We start from the raw sequence: 19,915 nt of genomic DNA, 5'->3' as shown, positions 1-19,915 counted from the left end.
AGCATTTAAAGTGTCTCATTTACGCTGAAAGTTGGAAGTGCATATGATCCATATCAATATCATTTTGCTGAGCAGTTCTGCATCCATTTTTAAAGTTAATTCTGTAAAGGAAGGCTTTTAACCTCTAAAACCTTAAAAATGAGCTAAATTCTGTTCCTTTTAGTTATTAATATTCTTTAAAAATTTTGGGGGATGGGATCATGTTTATATATATAAAATATCACAGTTTATCCACACTAATCAGTTTTACTGTTGATTGATCTACAGATTAAGAAAATCAATTTGAAGTTTATTTTAATTAATAAATATTGTTATAATACCTAAAAGCAGGCCCAGCCCAACCATAAGGCAGGGTGAAGGCACCGCCTTAGGTGGCAGAAGCCCTTGAGAAGGCCCACCTGCCCTGCCACCTCTACCACAGGAGAAGCAGGGCTGGTGGAGAAATGGTGCCAGTGGAAAAGCGGCACTGGCATTGGCGCCAGTTTCCAGCAAGATCTCGTGAGATGTCGTGAGATTTCAGTGAGATCTTGCTGGAAATCAGTGAGATCTCACAGGAAGGAAAACAGTGCTAATGCTAGCACCGCTTCTCCAAAGGAAGCAAAGGGAGTGCAGTGGTGGCAGTGGCTGGGCAGGATGGTACTTCCTATTTCACCTCAAGCAGTGAAACGAGACACAATGCCCTTGCTTAAAAGATTGTATTACCTCTTATATACCCAACTGATCACTGTGCTCTGCAGGACAGCATTTCATAAGGAGGACCATTCCATATAACAGGGGTCACCAATGTGGCACCTGCAGACAACAGTGTGTCCACTACTGGCTCTTACGTTGCCCATAAAACTTCTGTAAATATCATCTCAAAAATCTACAATGCACTGTTTCTTGCTCTCCCTGCTCAGTTCCTGATCCACTGGCTTAGCCACTCCTACATGGTATACAACCCTCTGAAATATGTCCACATTTCACTGGATTCCACAATTGGTCACCCACCCTGCTTTCTATTATGAACCAAGGAGAGATGCAAAGAGCTTCTCTTTCTGATTGTGGCAGTGGCTGGTGTAGCTGCCTTATTTACCATTTGTTGGGAGCACTAATGCAGGGCGGGGGATGCCTGCACCATTTTGTGCTCCCATCTCTCTTTCTGTTCTTTTAGGTGTGGCAGCCATTTTGTTTTATTTTGTGACTGTTACCCATGTGCCCACTGGCTAAAAAAGACTGGTGACCTTTGCTGTACAATTTAGGAACTGGGCATTTTGTGTGGGGACCCCTGACATTTGGAACTGCCTCCCATTTCATATCTTGCCCCGCATCCTACACCTCACAACAACACTCCCTCCCATTGCTTCAGAACTATCTCAATGGTAATGAAGTCAAGATCCAACCCAGTGTTTATCTACATTTCCATTCACTGCATTAAATGTTAGCATTTGGTAGGGTTTTAGTATCTTTTAAAATTCTATCTATTATATTACTAGGCTACTTTTAAGGTCACATCTTCACAATTCAGTATCATTCGTGTGTGTGTGTGTGTGTGTGTGTGTGTGTGTGTGTGTCCTATACATTTACTTAGGGTGGTATTCAATGCTAGTGTTACTCAGAGTAGACCTATCGAAATCATTGGCCACGATTAAATTAGGTCTAGGACTCCTTGTCCTGAAATCTGGTCAAGAGGAGAAAAGAAATCTGCTGCGGCAGCATTGCATATATTCCCATAATTTTATTAGTCCACAACTGGGGTTTGTTTTGTTTTTGTACTACACCACTTCTCTATATATTTGTAGATTTGAAAAGCACATTAAAATAAAAAAGGTCTTTCCATCTTGTACATAATATTGTTGAAAGTTAACTGCTCTGGGATTAGTGATTTGTGTATTTTTTAAAAAGAAATTAAAAGAACATAAGACCATGAGAAGATCCTACTGCATCAGACAGGCCCATGCCAAGCTTGTCTGAGGCCTGGAGCGAGTCTTGTTCATGAGATGCAGCACCACAGCACCACCACCTAATCTGATCAAACTCTGCACACTAGTATGCAGTAACGCAGGTCCAGATTTTACTATCAAAGCCTTGCACCACAGCACACCACAGCACACTTGTACATACAGACAAGCATGGGCATATCACCCATGGCCATTTCGCCCATTAAGTCCCTGGTCGACTGGGAAGCATGGGGCATTCTTAGCATGACAGCATAAATCCAGCAGGCCCCCTGACAGCACCCCCCAGCCAACTTAGTCCTCCAATGCCTGGGGCAAGTGTACTCACCTCTGCATGGGGCTAGCATCAGTTCATGTAGTCCCACAACAGTGTAAGAGCAGGGAGTAGACCACCATTATGGGACTGGTCTGGTCTCTCGCCTCACTGCTTTTCAACATCTGTTTTCCCCATACAGTACTGGCAGTTACTGGTCATATTTCCCTTCCTGCTCCTTCCTCCTTGTCAAGTGAGTAATCTGCAGCCCCATACAAAAAACTGGCTGCCATCACTGCCCAGCAACCTAATCGCCACTGTCTCCCAGCTCTTACCACCAAACACTCATTGCTTGCTTGAGCATCAGAGGAGGGCTGGTGCCAGTGAGTTGTGCAGCAGCTGATTCAGATCATGCCTGGCATCAGGAAACTGAAATGAGGCTGATGTTTGGTGCTCACATCATGCTAAGCCAAAGCCATGGCACAGCACTAACGCACAAAAATATAGTCCTCAGGAACAGTGCAGTTGCTGCACCCTTTCCCTGGTCCTGTTGTATTGACATAAGCTAAACATGTTTTGTATTAGCATGCTGTTAGAACCCAGGCTCATGGTTTGTTTCGCTCCAGACCAACCACAGCTCATGGTTTGTCTGGAGGAGATAAAACATGAGCCCAGGTTTGGATGACATACTAAGTCAAATTATGGCTTAGTTCAAGGCAGTGCAGCAGCAGCAGGAGGACTGGAGGAAGATTACAACAGCTGCAATCTTCTGTTCAGGAATCCTCTTGTTTGAGCTAAACAGTCTTTCTCAAATCATGACCTAGTCCTAGGTAAACTGGATCATTTACGCTGCTGTCTTCAATAGTTCTACACAAGAGACTGAGTAATCATAAATTTGGTAAGTTTTCTTCAACTGAAGCAATTTTGAAGAATTTCTGCTGCCCTGGATGTCAAGAAACATCTGAAACAGACAAAAGCTCAGAAATAAATCAATGATTAAGCAGATGGGGCACAGAGTCCCCAGCCATCCTTAGATTCAGCAGCTGTATCAGAACTGGTAATGAGAGAAAAGTCTCTGCTTTCTTGGGTCAGCCTAAAGCTTCTTTACACTTTCTTTTTCATGCAATTATCTCGAAACACAATCACTTTAACTTGCTCAAACTTGTCACATATCACTATTCTTCCACATGACACAAGGAGCCCACATCACTACAAGGTTTAACACACACACATACACCCTCATCTGAATAATAGACATGGCTTCTGAAACAACCCCCCCCCCCCTTCAACAATTTCTGGAGTTCTCTCGCGTACAGAATCTGGATGGCAAACAATCAAGGCAAGAGCTGACTGTGCCCAGCTAAGTTACCTCAAACAACCTGCAACTCTTCCAACTGAACATTTTCCTGCCTTTGCTTTATATGAAATGGAGTAATAATCAACACTGGAAGTCCATATGTCAAAACCTTAGAGTTATTACTTTTGAGACTTGGATTCTGCTCTGATCACGAATAAGAGACAACTTCGGGATTGGCTCTTCTGGATAGAATCCAGAAGGGATTTGCATTTAATCAGGAATTATAGATGCTTGCCATGGTTCCCATTTCTGAAAATGGAGCATTTCAGAGCATGTTATTTGAACAGACTCATGCCTGCTGCATTAAGAAATGCCTTTATGGAGCACATATTCCAAATGATGCCCACAGCATCTCGGATGGCTGCTATAATAAGGTTCCATATGACGACAGACTCTGCATATGTGGCCAACCTCAAGCAGAAGACACCGTACATTACTTGCTAATCTCCCCATTAAATGGGGATCCAAGAGATCGTTTCCTGAAACCTTTGCTAATTCCTGGAAGCAGGCTTACTATGGCTGAAACACATTCACTTTCTTTTGTGCGACCCAAACAGATTTATGACACATAAAGTGGTGCTTAATGCTCTGGCTGCAAGAAAGATTAGAAAGAGAGAGCAAGATGATATTGCAATAAGTTGCACCGGAGATTCAGAAGTCTAATGGAAGTTAAGCTAGGTATGAGGGAGCAGACAATACTTATGAATTCTGACTCCCTTTCTTTAAATCATTGATGCCTTATATTATGTAATTGCTGTATGCTGCATGTTATGGTCTGCAGTTTGGCAAATTGTAATAAAATTCTTGTCGCCTTTGGTTAATACAATAAACTCTTTGGTGGGTTAAAATAATAGACTGAAACCCAAATTCATATGCTCACTTGTGGTGCATTGATGCCCCCAAAATTAAACTGTGTGGGAGGATAACGCCATGGAGAAAGTGTTTCTGTGAAACAGCTTCCCACATGGAACAGCACTGAGGTTCATTTATTGCATCGTATCAGGGCAACTTGTTCCAAGATTTCAATGAACCAACCAGGTCACCTTATCACCTGATATTTTGCAGACTGAGAATATATAATCCTTAGGCATTGCTTATCTCTTATGACCACTCAAAAGATTATACACTAGTGGCCAAAATTGTGGAAATCTTTTTGAAAAAGTGTATTTCTGAGGTCTGATGTATCATAACACCAGCTTTTTTTGGGAGTAATACCATAAAAAATATGTATCAATGGAAAGATAATTCAATGAAGAATGCAATGAAACAAAGTTTGTTCAATTATCTGTATTCTATCAAAAGTTATAGCCAAATAACCAGAAAAAGGAAACACAACTTGCTTAGGTTGATATGCAGTAGCTTTCCTTCATCTGAATGTAGCTGATGAGTATAAGTGTTTAGAGAGCCAATCAGGTGTTATGAACCATCACATCTCGGAAATACACTTTTTCCAAAAGCTTTCCACAATTTTGGCCACTAGTGCATAATTCATAAGAGTGTGCATTCAAAACTATCTTGCATCATTGTTCCACATACAGAGCAAAGCAGGAGGAAGGAACCAAACGGAAACAACCTCCCCAAATATGTAGGGTGTTCCCTCTTGGTTTCTGAGATCGTATTAGTTTTTTAGAAAATCATGGAAAAGTAAAAACAGATTGCTACTTTAATAATGAAGAGGAAATGGACAGCAAGAAGAAAAGCCTGAAAATATTGCCAGCATCTGAAATTCACAGTGTGACAACTCTTACTCTTTTTGTCTTTGTGTTCACCTTCCACAGAGGGGTCTTGGCTCAGCAGTACAATACATGCACCGCATGCATATGGTCCCCAACATTTCCAGTTAAATGGTTCTTAGGTAGAAGAGCTGAGAAAGACGCTTTCCTGAGACCCTGGATAGTGAGTCCTGGTCAGAGTAAACAACACTAGGCTAGAGAGACAAATGAACTGCTACGCCAGCTTTATATCTTCAACCCTCCATAGCAACCAAGAAGATAGTTGGTGGTTATGTTGATTTTGATGGCGTTGGCTAACATTTGTCAGAAATATTTTGTAATTGTCACAATAAAATAGAGACATTTGTACATAACCATGCAACTACTAAAGTTACCATAGCAGCTATCAATTACCATCCTTTTTCCAAAGAACTCGAATGTGCATGATGAAGCAAGTTGCTTAAACCTTAGCAGGTCTGAGTTTGGCCTGTATGTAGAAGCCCATATACACTGCCTTGAAATTCACACAAAAAATGTGTAATCAATTAGGAAGTAAATAAAATAAATATTGTGCCTTAAGTACTCGAGATTTTGTATCCAAATAATATACCACATGTGCTATATCCACCCGACATTGGCCCATCAACACCGTTCAGATATTAGGTTCTCTTCCCCTCCTTCTGAAGTATATTTTTTAAAAAATCATGAAACAACCCATCCTTGAAAGGAGCGGCAATAATAGTAATGGTAGCAATTTGTGCTGCTGACAATTACAGGATTCATGAAGTGTCAGTATTCAATATAGCTTTTTTTAGCACATGGTTGTTCTTTTGCTGCTATAAATATTATTAACCAAATGCAACCCCCCCAAAAGCAAACGTCACTTGAAGAGCATGGATTTGAAGTAGTGTAATACAGTGGTATCTCGGGTTAAGAACTTAATTCGTTCTGGAGGTCCGTTCTTAACCTGAGGTGCCACTTTAGCTAATGGGGCCTCCTGCTGCCACCGCGCTATTTCTGTTCTCATCCTGAACCAAAGTTCTTAACCCAAGGTACTATTTCTGGGTTAGCGGAGTCTGTAACCTGAAGCGTCTGTAACCTGAGGTACCAATGTAAGGCTACAAAGCTGAAACAGAAATCAAATCACTCATATATAAAGGATTATATATCACTTTTTAATTTCACACACACACACCTGAGACAGATAGATACGTATAGATTATTTATACTCCATGCTATAATATAGTCCATACTTTCAGAGCTGTGCGTTTTAATATTTGCACAAGAATAGCTACACAACTTTCTGCCTTTTCCACCACACATAGAAATATGTGATTGCTTCATATCCATAAATCATACCACTGAGGTGGGCCTCTTGCTACTTTTGTTGTCACAGAGTAATGGCAGAAAAGCAGCAGCAGAGGTCCTAGGAATTTATTTGTGTAGTATCTGGTGGTCCTATCAGAGCCACAGATGTCAGTGTAACCCTGCTGTGGTCACATCCAAATGAATATGGGCAGAGGAGCTTTCAAGCACACAGGCAGACCGGCCAGTCTTCCACCACTGCAACACACTGTTCGTAGCATGCTAGTTAATTGTGACAAATTCCCATTGAAAGCAATAGAACAAGTCAGTTACAACCAGCAGTAAGTTCTTCAGCTGGTTCCAGCAGGACTTATGATACACATTTGTTTGGAAGTAAGGCTGTCTGAATAGCCTTGCAGCTACGTTTAGCGGGACTGGGTCACTGTATACTTTGTGCCAGGTAAACTACCAGCTTTTCCTTTCCAAAGCTGAACCTGATATATAATTGTTCTACAAAGACCGTTCTTCAATCTTACCATCTTCTCAAATTCCAAGCACATTTTTTGCAAAGTTAGAAAAGAGCACCAATCTTTTACAGTCCCAATACTGTTTACCTTAAAAGCTGTTTTTCTTTCCAGATACTGAGAAGAGGATTGGCCAGATGAGGATCTTTTTACAACTGATTGTCGCAGCAGGAAATATATTAAGAAAACAAAACAAAACACAACCTGAAACGTGTGTCTCAGACAATATAGATCTATCATGTGTGTGCATTTCCCAACAAATATTATGTTCATGTTAATGTATGGGTTTTATTTTGGCTTATAGTCTTTTTCTCTTTGCTGCACTTCATATTTGAGGCATGGGGAAAGAATCAATCAATTGAGGATCTGAATGCTTTATTGATATGAGAGAGAAACAAACTTGTGAACCATAAAGTCTGGCAGATTCATACTACAGTTTGACTTTGAACAAAAATAATGTCTAATATCTAAACCCAGTTATTCTAAATTAAGATTACAATGAAAGAGACCTTTAGCTTCTTAAAAATAATTACAGTGAATAAACTTTAGCCAAGATAATGTATGGTTAGGCAGAGATTGCTATGATAAGCCCACCTAAAATTATTGCATGAGCGAACAGAAGTACCAAAACCTATTATTAGTATTCAGAGATGAAGCCTTTCAAATCAATGCAAACCAAAAGCTCTTCAGAGATCAATGACAAGCTGGTGATCACCTTTGGCTGCTGACAATTGGGCTGGTTCTCACAAAATTCAAAACCATGGTTTAGTGCTTTGAAGATAATACTTAGCAAGACCAAGCAAAATGGTGGACTCATATAGTCCTCATCCCCTGTCCTTCCCCTGTGTGGAAAGGAATAGGACATCTATCAAAACTATTTCACTTTCGAAGAATCTCAGCTTAGCTTTACACACAAACCAGGAATCCTGGTTTAATAAAACAAACAATGGTGAGTCGTTAAACAAACCAACTTTAAGTTCTCTTGTTTACCTAATTTTTGGGGTTTTTTTAACTAGGATTCCTATTTGCAAATAATACTAAATCAAGATTATCTGAAACTGAATGCAATCTTGGCAGAAATCCTCTTCCTAGCTGCATAGGAGGAGAAGGGAGGAGGAATGTACAAGTCTGATGTTTCACTCAAGCTTACTGAGGCTCCTCCATTTCAAGCTATGGTTTATGTGCAAACAAGCCAAATATGTTCAATGCATGCTGTCTTAACCTTTATGCATTTTTCACTACAGCTACTTAACTAACTATAGAATGGTGAGGTTGCAATTAAAAGTGTAGTACTAAATGGAGGGAGGTCTGCCCCAGAAAACAGGCACAACAGGCAAAACATTGAGCTTTGGGGATTGCCAATCCACTATTTTTCAAAAAATTAAGAAGCCTTTTAAAAACAGAATTTGAATTGTGCTAGGATGTATTTTCATTACTTTAGATCTAGTGGTTATTTTCTTCCTGCAACAAGGGCATGTTCATTGCATGTCTTATCCCTAAACTCATTTTCTCCTCCTTTGCTTCACAACAGGCCAGCAAATGAAGACCTTCAAGAGATTCAAGTAGTTGTCTATTCCTCACGAGGAGGTCTAAGATATTTTGCCTCCTGAGGCAAAGAACAACATGGCGCTTCCTTCTACCAGTTCCACACACATAAGCCAACTGGACTGACATGTGAATTGTACTTCGACACGGGTGAGGGAAAGCATTCCCCATCTCACCCAAAGGCAGAAGGCGACCTAAGGAGGTCACAGGGCAGGTTATATAGCACAGGTAGTTCTGTCTCCCAACACCTTATCACTACTCACTCACTGAAATAAATAGTAAGAGCATAATAACTGCAAATTCCATAGTTTTAACTAAGAATTACGTCTGTTCTGAATCTCCCAGCATTCAGCTTCACTGGATAGCCCTGTGTGTAGGGGGGAAAACTCTCTATCCATATTCACCACACTCTGTATAATTTTATGCACCTCTGTTGTGTTTTTATTTTTATAAGATTTCAGCAAAAGGTTCCAGGGTTACAATAAAATATAAATTATAAAAGTAGATAAAACCATCACAATTATAAAACCATTCAAAATGGAACAGAACAATATAAATTCAACAAAAGAGATGTCTCTAGCTTAGACCCTTTCTAAACTAAACACCCCCAAATCTTGTAATCTTTACTTATAGAAGAGTTGCACCATCCCCTTGATCATTTTGGCTGTCTTTTCCTGAACCTTTTCCAACTGTACAATATCCTTTCTCAGGTAAGGTCACCAAAATGATACACAGTATTCCAAGTGCAATCTCAACATAGATTTGTAAAATATCTTTATAATATTGCTAGTTTTGTTTTCAATCCCTTTCCTGATGATCTCTAGCATAGAATTTGCCTTTTCCACAGATGCTGCACACTGGATCGAAATCCCCATTGAGCTATCCACTACAATCCAAAGGTCACATTTTTTGGTCAGTTACCACAAATGCAGACCATATTTGCATGTGTGTGGAGTTAGAATTTTTTGCCCCATTGTGCATCACTTTAGACTTGCTTACACTGAATTGCATTTCTAAATATTAAGTCAGAGATAGGGAACCTATAATCTCATAAATGTTGTTGGATTCCAGTCTCCATCAGCCAGCATGGCCAATGGTCATCAATTATGAGAGTTATAGTTGGTTATTTTCACTACCCTCTTCTGAACCTTTTCTAGCTCTAAAGGTAAAGGGACCCCTGACCGTTAAGTCCAGTCACGGATGACTCTGGGGTTGCGGTGCTCATCTCGCTTTATTGGCCGAGGGAGCAGCGTACAGCTTCCGGGTCATGTGGCCAGCATGACTAAGCCGCTTCTGGCGAACCAGAGCAGAGCACGGAAACGCCGTTTACCTTCCCGACGGAGCGGTACCTATTTATCTACTTGCACTTTGTGCTTTCCAACTGCTAGGTTGGCAGGAGCAGGGACCGAGCAACGGGAGCTCACCCCGTCGTGGGGATTCGAACCGCTGACCTTCTGATCGGCAAGCCCTAGGTTCTGTAGTTTAACCCACAGTGCCACCCACGTCCCCCTATGACCAATGTACATGCTCTTCTGAACCTTTTCTAGCTCTACAATATCCTTTTTAAAGTGCAGGAACCAAAACTGTACACAATATTAGAAATGTTGCATAATGACACTATCCTTCTGGCATTATCACATTCAGCATCCATCATGCCAGTACATTAGATGACCAATGTAAGGTAAGGTAAAGGGTAAAGGACCCCTGGACGGTTAAGTCCAGTCAAAGGCAACTATGGGGTTGTGGCACTCATCTCACTTTCAGATGAAGGAGCCAATATTTGTCTACAGACAAATAACCCCAGGTCATGGGGCCAGCATTACTAAACCACTACTGGCACAGTGACGAGTGCCAGAGCTCACAGAAACGCCGTTTACCTGCCCACTGTAGCGGTACCTGTTTATCTACTAGCACTAGCGTGCTTTCGAACTGCTAGGTTGGCAGAAGCTGGGACAGGGCAACGGGAGCTCACCCCATCTGAAGTATCCTAACTGCCAACCTTCCAATCGGCAAGCCCAAGAGGCTCAGTGGTTTAGACCCCAGGGCCACCCATGTCCCCCTATGACCAATGTACACGCACATGATCTGGAATAGCTGCTCCTCTGCCTGTCCACTCTATCAGAGGCCTTTTCCATTGGTATTGTCTATGACTCATTGGGAAAATGTGACTAGATGGGACAGTCAGACAGCCAAGGACAACAAAAAGCAAGTATCACCACTGCCAGTACACAGCTCAGGATGATGAAAACCGATGGAGGGTAACACCACCCCCATCTCCTAGTATTTACCACCAAAGGCAGCTGCTTCACTCTGCATAATGGCAGGGCTGGTCCTGCATATTCCACAAGTCATTCCTCCCTCCCTCAGTTTTGACTTTAGTGTGTAAGCCAGCGGCATTACTCTTTGAGCAGAATGTGAGTATGACATTCAACAACAGAGATGCAGAAGCAATCGTTTCTCAAGGTTAATTTCTCCTCCCTCAAAAAACGGAATCTATTGCCTCAGGATTACTTAATATTCCCATATAGACAAATTCTAAGCTTGCATTCAGCGTGAAGCCGAATCTCATATCCGTGTTGTATGAAACCAATTGTACTATGGAAACCATAGCTTTCTTTGCATCCCTGTTTAAAGTCTTTTTAAAGTATTCTTTAAAGAAACAAGCCAAATAAAAAACAAAAAACCTGTCCATTGCATTTATTTCTTGGAAGTGTAATGCAGTTTTAATTTCCTAAAATTCTACGCACATAATGCTTTCACATATCTTAATTAGCTCACGGGCTGCTACATTTTTGTTGTTTACAATTTTAAGGGACTGATGTGGATGCTTGGCACCTTTGGGACCGCTGTGGCCTAGTTGCGCCCTTCTGAATTTACGCCTGGAGCTACGAACCCTGCTGCCCCACACGCACACTGCACACAGGTGTCAGGGGTTTGGGGGTGTGTGTGTAAACACACAGATATAGATAGACCGTCAGGTGGGTATGTGCTAGGCAAATTCTGCAGGAAGTTCTTGAAGATTTCATACACATAACACCGAGCAAACTGAAAGCTAGATTTTATCCTTCTTGCACAGCAGAGTTGTTTCCAGGCACATTCCAGTCAAGAGTCTGCCTAAACCCACGCCTCCTTACAATCAGCTTTTTGATTCCCTCCTTACAATTCACTTTTTGAAGAAGCAAAACATTTTGTTCTGTAGCATTTTTCCTTTGAGAGCTACTTTCTGAGAGCTACCCAGTGCTCACAAAGACTGCGCCACTATAATGGGCAGCTTTGCTGTGCAAAGAAAACTGAATGGGATGCTGTGATTTGAATCAGGGATCCTCTTCCAGATAAGACTCTTGTAGGTTCCCTTGCTGGACCTTAGCTGTAGACATGCATCTCTAATACAATATAGTTGTCTTGCTGCATGGCCATACTCCTCAGACAGACAAATGTCAACCTGTAGATTTCTGGCCAGCTTCTCAAGCTCATGTGCCTCATTTAAGGAACCATATTACAGTGGTACCTCGGGTTAAGAACTTAATTCGTTCTGGAGGACTGTTCTTAAGCTGAAGCACCACTTTAGCTAATGGGGCCTCCTGCTGCGCCACCGCTGCACGAGTTCTGTTCTCATCCTGAAGCAAAGTTCTTAACCCAAGGTATGATTTCTGGGTTAACGGAGTCTGTAACCTGAAGCATATGTAACCTGAAGCGTATGTAACCCGAGGTACCACTGTACTGCTTTCCTTCCCTGCTGATAAGGGACTGGAATCAAAGAGGCTGAAATGAGTGCAAGTAGACATCGACATCTACTTGCACCCACATCTGTCTCTTTGATTCCAGTCCCTTTGTTTCATTTTTGCTCCTTTCTTCAGACGCATTTCTGAGCGAATGGCCCAGTACATCCTCAATATTGCTTGTTGGCTGCTCCAAGATGGACTCCAGTGATTGACCTGAGCTTATACTGGCTTTTGTTACTGGGGCAGATTCTAAGATCTTGTATTAATTTACAAGGGCCTTGGGTCCAAGATATCTTAAGGACTGTCTGATCCCTTATATCCCTGCCCAATCAATGAGATCTTTGGGAGAGTCTCTGTTGGTAGTCCACCAACGGTCAGATGTACAACTCAAAACAACTAGAAGCTGTGTTTTCAGTGTTGTGGGGCCAAGCCTGTGGAACTCTCTCTCAAATGAAATTAGACAGGAAACCTCTTTGGTCAACTTCAGGTGTATTCCAGCAGGCATTTTAATGTAGTTTGAATTTATGCTTGGCTTTATGATTAATTTTTAATTTTTATTCTCTGCATGGTTAATTTTTATACACACTACTTAGGAATGCTACTGATTAAGCAGCATATAAATGCCTTAAATAATATAATACAATAGTCATCCTTTATTCACTCACTTTTTATATAGAATCCAGACAGAGATATGGACAAATAATTGTGTACCACTGTTTCCTGCATTGGCCTCCCATTTTTAAAAATGCAATTGTAGCACCAGCCTATCCTTTGTAGACAGACAAAGGGCTATTGAACAAATCTTTCAAGGCTTTTGTACCTTTAATTAAATGTTTCCTCTTTGTAGGTTCTGCTGGCTTTATTGTTTCTTGTTAGGTGCAGAGTAAGATTACTGCTGAATTGCCTGTTAATTACCTATTGAATCAGCTCTCTTGATTGTCCCTTATTATCGGTATCTGTATTAGGGCAAGGGGACAAACTTTAATTACTTATATATATTAGTAAATATTTTTCCATTTAATTTTTATATTGCAAAATACTGTTCTTTTATTTTATAGAAATGAAAACTAATAAAAAGTAACTAGGTGATTACAGCCTCCCCCAACCACAGGAATGGAAACTGAAAACTGGAAGCAACTAAGAAGTTATGCTTTCATAATTCCACTGCCACACCCAACATGAAACAATTAAGTTGTCAGAACATGCAAGCAGTTACTTCTAATTAATGTTGGAAGGGGTCTTTGTTTAACAGGACACTTATGAATAAACATCATAGAAGGATAGCGGCCATAGGCAATGGGATTTTTGAATAATATAGCACTATTTAAAGTGCTGTGAAACCTCCATTTTAACCAGCTCATTGTAGAAAAGCACTGCCTCAGCAGTGCTAAAGCACTCTAATATAGGAACAACCTCATTGCTTCTTCAGTTCAAACATAAATCTCTCCATTCTATCTCGCCTTCAGAGTTATCTAGCAACACCATTTCTTAAAGTAAGTGCTGAACTTTACAGATACATTTGTATACAAGTTTACAACACAATAGTGCACTATAATACAATTCATGCAAGAGTAAACAGTTTTTCCTTTTACACTTGTCACTGGCAGTTTATGTGTTTCCACTGCATTGATTTTTATCTTTCATTTTTTACAGCACAGAATGGGCCATTTAAGCTAGCTGCAGTGTTTTTTTTCTAGAGTCTTTTTCTTTGGGAAAAAAAGTTAAAGAAGGTTTCCTTTATTTCTAATTCCAATTACTTTGGGTTTTGTTTTGTTTTTGTCATTTTCCCACTACCCAGTCTCTCCAATGGTACAATAATACAATAATCTGTGGGAATAAATATGACGAAGACTGTATAATCATCAAGGGGGCTGTTTTTTATTATGAATAATAATAACAGTATCAGAAGTCAGAATTCAATTATTTCAAAAGACATAAGAAAGAAAGGAACAGCAGCGGAGAAGAGTTCAAAACAATTGAAATGATTGTACCACAACATTTGATTTTCTTGTCTACTTATTTATAACTCAGTAGCTACATTTTAATTATTATTATTTTTGCTGAACTTTTCTTCCCCAAATTATTTGGCACTCGCACCAAGCATCTGTCTATACTGACTCTATTTTAAGACTCTTGGCACAATTTTATCTTTACTTCTATATATAACAACAGTGACTTCTTAGTGTTTAGTTGCCTTCTAGGAACTCACCCATTGTATTTTATTACACACACCTATACTGTATACAAGGAGAACTGCAAATGATCTGCATTCTTTCTTAGAAAGTGGTGCTATATGCCAAGTAAACGCAACACGTTTTCTCTCTCTACCCCTCTCTGTTAATTTCTTCTAGTTAATGAGGGAGGGAATTCAAGCCTTGAGAAGAACTGCCCAGAAGCAGTACAGAATAGGTTTTTCATGTAGGCCATCACTATTTACCCAATGGCATCTCCAGACAGGACTGAGAAAGATCCAGATCTGAGCTGTAGAAGGCTGCAGCCTATCAGAGCGGAGACTACTGAGTTGGATGGGCCACTGATTCAGTAGAAGACAGCTTCATATGTACTTCTCTGGCCCATGAATGGGGCAACACATACACACAAACTGAACTCTGCTGGCTTCAGCTAAAAGCTATAATGATTTCTGGAAGACATGAATTGCTATACACTTGAGGGATCACCCACTGTGGCTTGTAGGTAGTACAAAGCCTCTAGTAAGACTTTTGCAAACTGCTGTGTCTGAAATACAGGTTGCAAGCAACAGATGGACAGGAGACCCTCCTGTCCTTTCTTTACCAGGATCTGGAAGGAATCCCATATTCTTCCATACATCTATAAAGCTGTTGGAACCCCTGTTCAAAGTAGCAGCCTAGACTCAAATGATGGGGAAATGGTTGGGTGTGCTGGCAACTGGAGCAGCAGCCTGGGTCTCGACTCAGAGGGGCCAACCTGATACATTAGTCCAGCAGCACCAAAGGATAATCCAGGCCCCCATATCATGCCAAAGGCTGAGTCACAGCCTAAGCCCAGCAGTGCAAAGGCTCTGGAGTCTGAGACCACAAGAGGCAGGCCCTCTGGAGTCTGTAACCTCTGAGCCTGCACTCCATGAGAAACTGACTGCCTCCACATCTGAAGCTCACATTATCAATTCACCACATCAACGCAGACAGCACACATAAAAAAAAAAAACTTGCCAGAAAGGAGGAGTTCTAGGCTCCAAGCAATCTGGCCCTGTGAGCATAAAAGCTTTCCAGTTTACTCTTGACTTCTTTGGAGCAAGTTGTTCACTCGGAGCTATCCTTGGTGCTGCAGCTCATGACCTGTCTTGCTTCAGCATGCCCTGTGCCAAGGAAAGGACAGGAAGGAAAACCCTCCTCCCACCGCAAGTCTTCAGGACAGCCTTCCAAAGCCTGGCGGTGGGGCGGAAAGACCTCCTCCCGCCGCCAGCCTTCGGAAGGATGCTCCGAAGGCTGGCGGCGGGAGGAGGTCTTTCCGCCCCACCGCCAGGCTTTGGAGCAGCCTTCCGAAGGCTGGCGGCGGGAGGAGGTCTCTCCGCCCCACCGCCAGCCTTCGGAGGAGGTCAGAGGACAGTGGGGAAGACGCACTGCGCTTCCCCGCTGTCCCGAAGATTTCCCTATGGGCTTTCGTCTTGCGAAGCAAGCCCATAGGGAAATTCGTTTTGCGAAGCGCCTCCAAAACAGAAAACCCTTTCGTCTAGCGGGTTTTCCGTCTTGCGAGGCGTTCGTCTTGCGGGGTACCACTGTAAAGGATTAGCACTATATGGGCTCCTGCTCACTAATCTCACTCACTGGCTCCTGCTGAGGCTGCTGCAGCCACACAACTCTTGCAGGGCTTTCCACCTCTGTCCTGTAGAAGGGCCACAGCTCATTGGTAGAGTAGTTGCTTGTAAGCAGAAGTTTCTAGCATTTCCACATAAGGCTAAGGGAGACTCCTGTCTGAAACCCTGGAGAGCTTCTCTCAGTCAGTGTAGACAATGCTGACCTAGATGTGCCATTATTAGTCCACTTCCTACATGCCTCTCAGTCTTGCTCTGAGCAACAGGGGTCCTTTCTCAGAGCAAAGCAATCTGAGCATGGTGGTCTGGGAGAGTGTTTGTGTCATTGATGTGCTATGGTGGCTAGAAATTCTGTTTTAAAATTAGTTTAAATGTACAAAAGTGGCAGAATGTTAAAAATGGCCTAAGTGTTGACTATATTGGAATCTGGTACAGTGACAAAATAAATGCTTCTCCATCCCAATGTATAAGATTGCAGACATATTGTCCTTTCTGATTTCCCCTGCTAATATCTATTTATTATATATTTAGGTTTCCTCTGTAATCATAGGCTCAAACACAGAATGCTACTTACTGCATTATGAACAACATACCAACCTCAATTTAGATATTTTCCTTAAATTTTGTTGTTGTAAAGGCAAATACTGTAAAGGCAAATATCATATAAATACTGACCTTGTTTCTTTCAGCCCTTCTTTCTGAATAACTTCCAATATCTGCTTTGCAGTCATTGGTGAGTTGGGATGTTTTTCCAGTGCCTAAAAAGAAATATATGTGTAAGAAGGTAAAAAATCATTATTGCATACATTTAAATGATTGTGTCATTGATCATGCACTTTGCATAATGCTGTGTAAAAAGTGGGAAGTTGTCGTGTCAAGACTGGGGTCTTTCATCAACTGCCGAACAAGCACCTTAGCTAACAACAGGTTTAAACTGATAATCATGGGTGAAAACCTCACAAAATGCACAAGAAGACTCTTACATGGCAGAAAACTAGAAGAACAAGTCCTATTATTTATTATTACAAATGCAAGAAACAATTTCCTGTAAGGTGGGGAGAGAAGGGAGGTAAATCTTGCTACTGTTTGGACTGTTTATTGTCACTAATAGTGCACTTTCAGGGAACCTTTCCATTTGCAGAGCTCTTAGAAGAACATGATAGGTTTCAGAATGTTAAAGAATGAAAAATTCTTAACATGGGTGGAAAATGAAGCGTCAGAAACCATCATAATTGGTTGCTGAAATATACTTTCCAGTTCAGCTAAGTTTTCCATTCCTTTGCCTTTTATGAAGTCCCAATTAATATTCTTCCATTTCGTCTAGCTGGTATGAAGGCTTCTGCCTCTTTTACTATCCTTCTAGTTGGTATCCTCCTCCGTATTTTTCTTCTTAGTCATACTTCTAGGAATTCAATCAACCAAGTACAGGAAATGGTGACAGCACATAGACTGTATCTAAGGATATTACCAACTTAGCACTATTATAACTTGCCTTTCTACAATGAGAAATAGGCAATTAGCTCATCATCCATACCCAATCACTCCTAAGCTGCTCTCCCGGGAATGTCATGACAATCATTAGAACAGCTGCCCACCAGGAATAAATGGTGTCATACCAAAAATTACTGAACATTAATAACTGGAGAAGAGGTCAGGGATTTCTTTAAACAAGTATTATGACTTCCCAATTACTCAAGGAAGTGCTGCTACTCCACCACAATCACCATATTCCAGATGTCATGTCTGTTGTCCCTGCATGGCAGGAGATGCAAAATCTGTGTTCCTCCCATCATTCCTGATCATTAGTCATGGTGACTATTGCTGATGGGAGTTGGAAATGCACAGGTCCTCCACTGCTGCCCTAGTATAACAATTTTACAAAGATGCATGCCAATCATGCTGAGCTTTTGCAAGTGTGTCATGTTACAATACAATGAATTGCTAAGGCTGCAAATGCAATTCTCCAGCAACAGCTGTGCTCCAAAACTTGAAGATCAGAGACCAAAGAAATTGCAGATGAAAACAATACTTCACCCTCAATATTGGCTGCAGTAAAAGTCCCCCCCCCAAAAAAAGCAGTCTCATTCCATTCAGATATATAAAGCTATTCTTTTATTTTTCAAAATTTCCTGTTCTCCCCTTTTCAACTCACAAGACCACATACCAGTCCACTGCCCATCATAGTATCCCATCACAGTTTGGATCCTTACCCATAAGAGGAGTGAAATCCAGAGATTAAAAACCCCACAGAAGCTTTGGGAGCCAAACCATACTTCCAAAGAAACAAATTTCAGATAAAATAAAACAAAACACAAAAAAGGTTAGTTGCAGATCGGGCAGTAAGCATATAAAGTGGATTTAAGACCTCAGTAAAATTTTAAAAGATAAAGCTTTATTTAAAAAAAAAACAAGAAGGAAGATGAAATGGAGGATAAGGCAAGAAGAAAGAAACTCAAGCTGAACTGGAAATATTCCAGAGTTTAAACTGAATAGACTTCAAAATGGTCGTGAAGGGGAGGGTACTATACTGTACTGGACAAGGCTATGAAGGATATTGGGTACACTCGAAGGTGGGGTTACTCACTGTGGAGGACTCCCTGTTTCTCTTCCCGCGTATGGGCCCTCAGCACACCTGGGCAGCTCCTCCCTGAAATTGAGAGAATTTGGGTAGCCCTGTCCCCTTCTCTATGACATCACAGCCTATTCTCTAGAGGAAGTTGTAATGTGAGGTGTTACAGCACATTTGGATGGAAAGGGAAAGGCAATCTCATGTCCACTTTGACCATGAAAAAGGGAGAAGTAGGGTAGAAGCTGCACTGAACTGGTGCAGGAAACAGTGGGTAGACACAGGGATGGACATGGAATAGCATCATTACAAAAGACACAGCACAAAACAAAAAATCAAGCTGACAAAGCAACACACACAGCACACAGATTTTGATCAAACAAGGCAGCATTACAGCCACTACAGTAGGAAACAAACAGGGCAGGACTCAATAGTATCCCAGGATGCACAAGGGCTGAATATGAAAGAGCAAATTAATAGCTTGCTGCGTCAATTACTTGCTATTGCATACACTAGTGTGGGCACGAGTTTCAAATATCTTGCTGAATTGTGAATTTTATTCATCCAATCCTTAAAAAAAAGTTTCCACATACACCCATGCCAAAGAAAAAGAGAGAGAAAGGGGGAAGCATTGCTTTCCCACAGCAAGAGCCATTTATTGATTCTGAACATTTTAAAATACAACCTGGAGTCATGTAGTTTCTTTGGAAAGAACAAACGTTACCCAGTTTGTACGTAATGCTAAGCCAAATCTTAGCTCAAATATAGGAGTGTGCAGATTCTTGGAGAGGAGATCATACACTGCCCTCTTCTCCCAGTCCTCTTGCTACCAAGCTATTCCAGACTAAGCCCAGACAAACCATAAGTTATAACCAAATTTTGTTTGGTTTGCAGCTCATTGTTTTATCAGAAGAAGATGACATACTCAGACAAACCATGGCTTAGTCTCATATAGTGAGGAAGCAGGTAAACCACTGGGAACCCTTCTGGGAATCTTCCTGGGAAACTGCATACTCACATGTTCACAAAAAAACCATGGTTTGCTCAGTGTTGTGTATAATCTGAGCCAACTCATATAATTCATTAAGTGAGACAGCTTTTTAAAGAGAACTGAAACATCTATGTAGCTTAATAAGATGCTTATGAATGAAAATAAAAGCGTAAGACATTTCAGTGACATTTCAAACGGTGTTGAAGTGGA

General features: G+C 41.2%; 1 protein-coding gene across 4 annotated transcripts in view; it reads right to left on the bottom strand.

Annotated features, from left to right (window-relative positions):
* Nucleotides 1-19,915, bottom strand: part of ASXL3 (ASXL transcriptional regulator 3) — a 100,360-nt gene that overhangs the window by 58,711 nt on the left and 21,734 nt on the right. For 2 of the 4 annotated variants that reach the window (XM_081206750.1, XM_081206751.1), the window contains exons 2-3: nucleotides 18,733-18,795; nucleotides 16,824-16,906 (exon numbers count right to left, since the gene is read on the bottom strand). In XM_081206750.1, the coding sequence (XP_081062876.1) occupies nucleotides 16,824-16,879 (56 nt within the window). In that variant the 5' untranslated portion in view covers nucleotides 16,880-16,906; nucleotides 18,733-18,795. Of the gene's footprint in view, nucleotides 1-7,178; nucleotides 7,244-16,823; nucleotides 16,907-18,732; nucleotides 18,796-19,915 lie in introns of all 4 variants that reach the window. The other 2 variants (XM_081206752.1, XM_081206749.1) reach the window with 2 other exon arrangements.

Source organism: Podarcis bocagei (genome assembly GCF_964188305.1).
Source record: "Podarcis bocagei genome assembly, chromosome: 8".
Taxonomy (NCBI): domain Eukaryota; kingdom Metazoa; phylum Chordata; class Lepidosauria; order Squamata; family Lacertidae; genus Podarcis; species Podarcis bocagei.
Note: the sequence above shows the minus strand (reverse complement) of the source record. Positions and strands in the feature narration are given on the sequence as shown.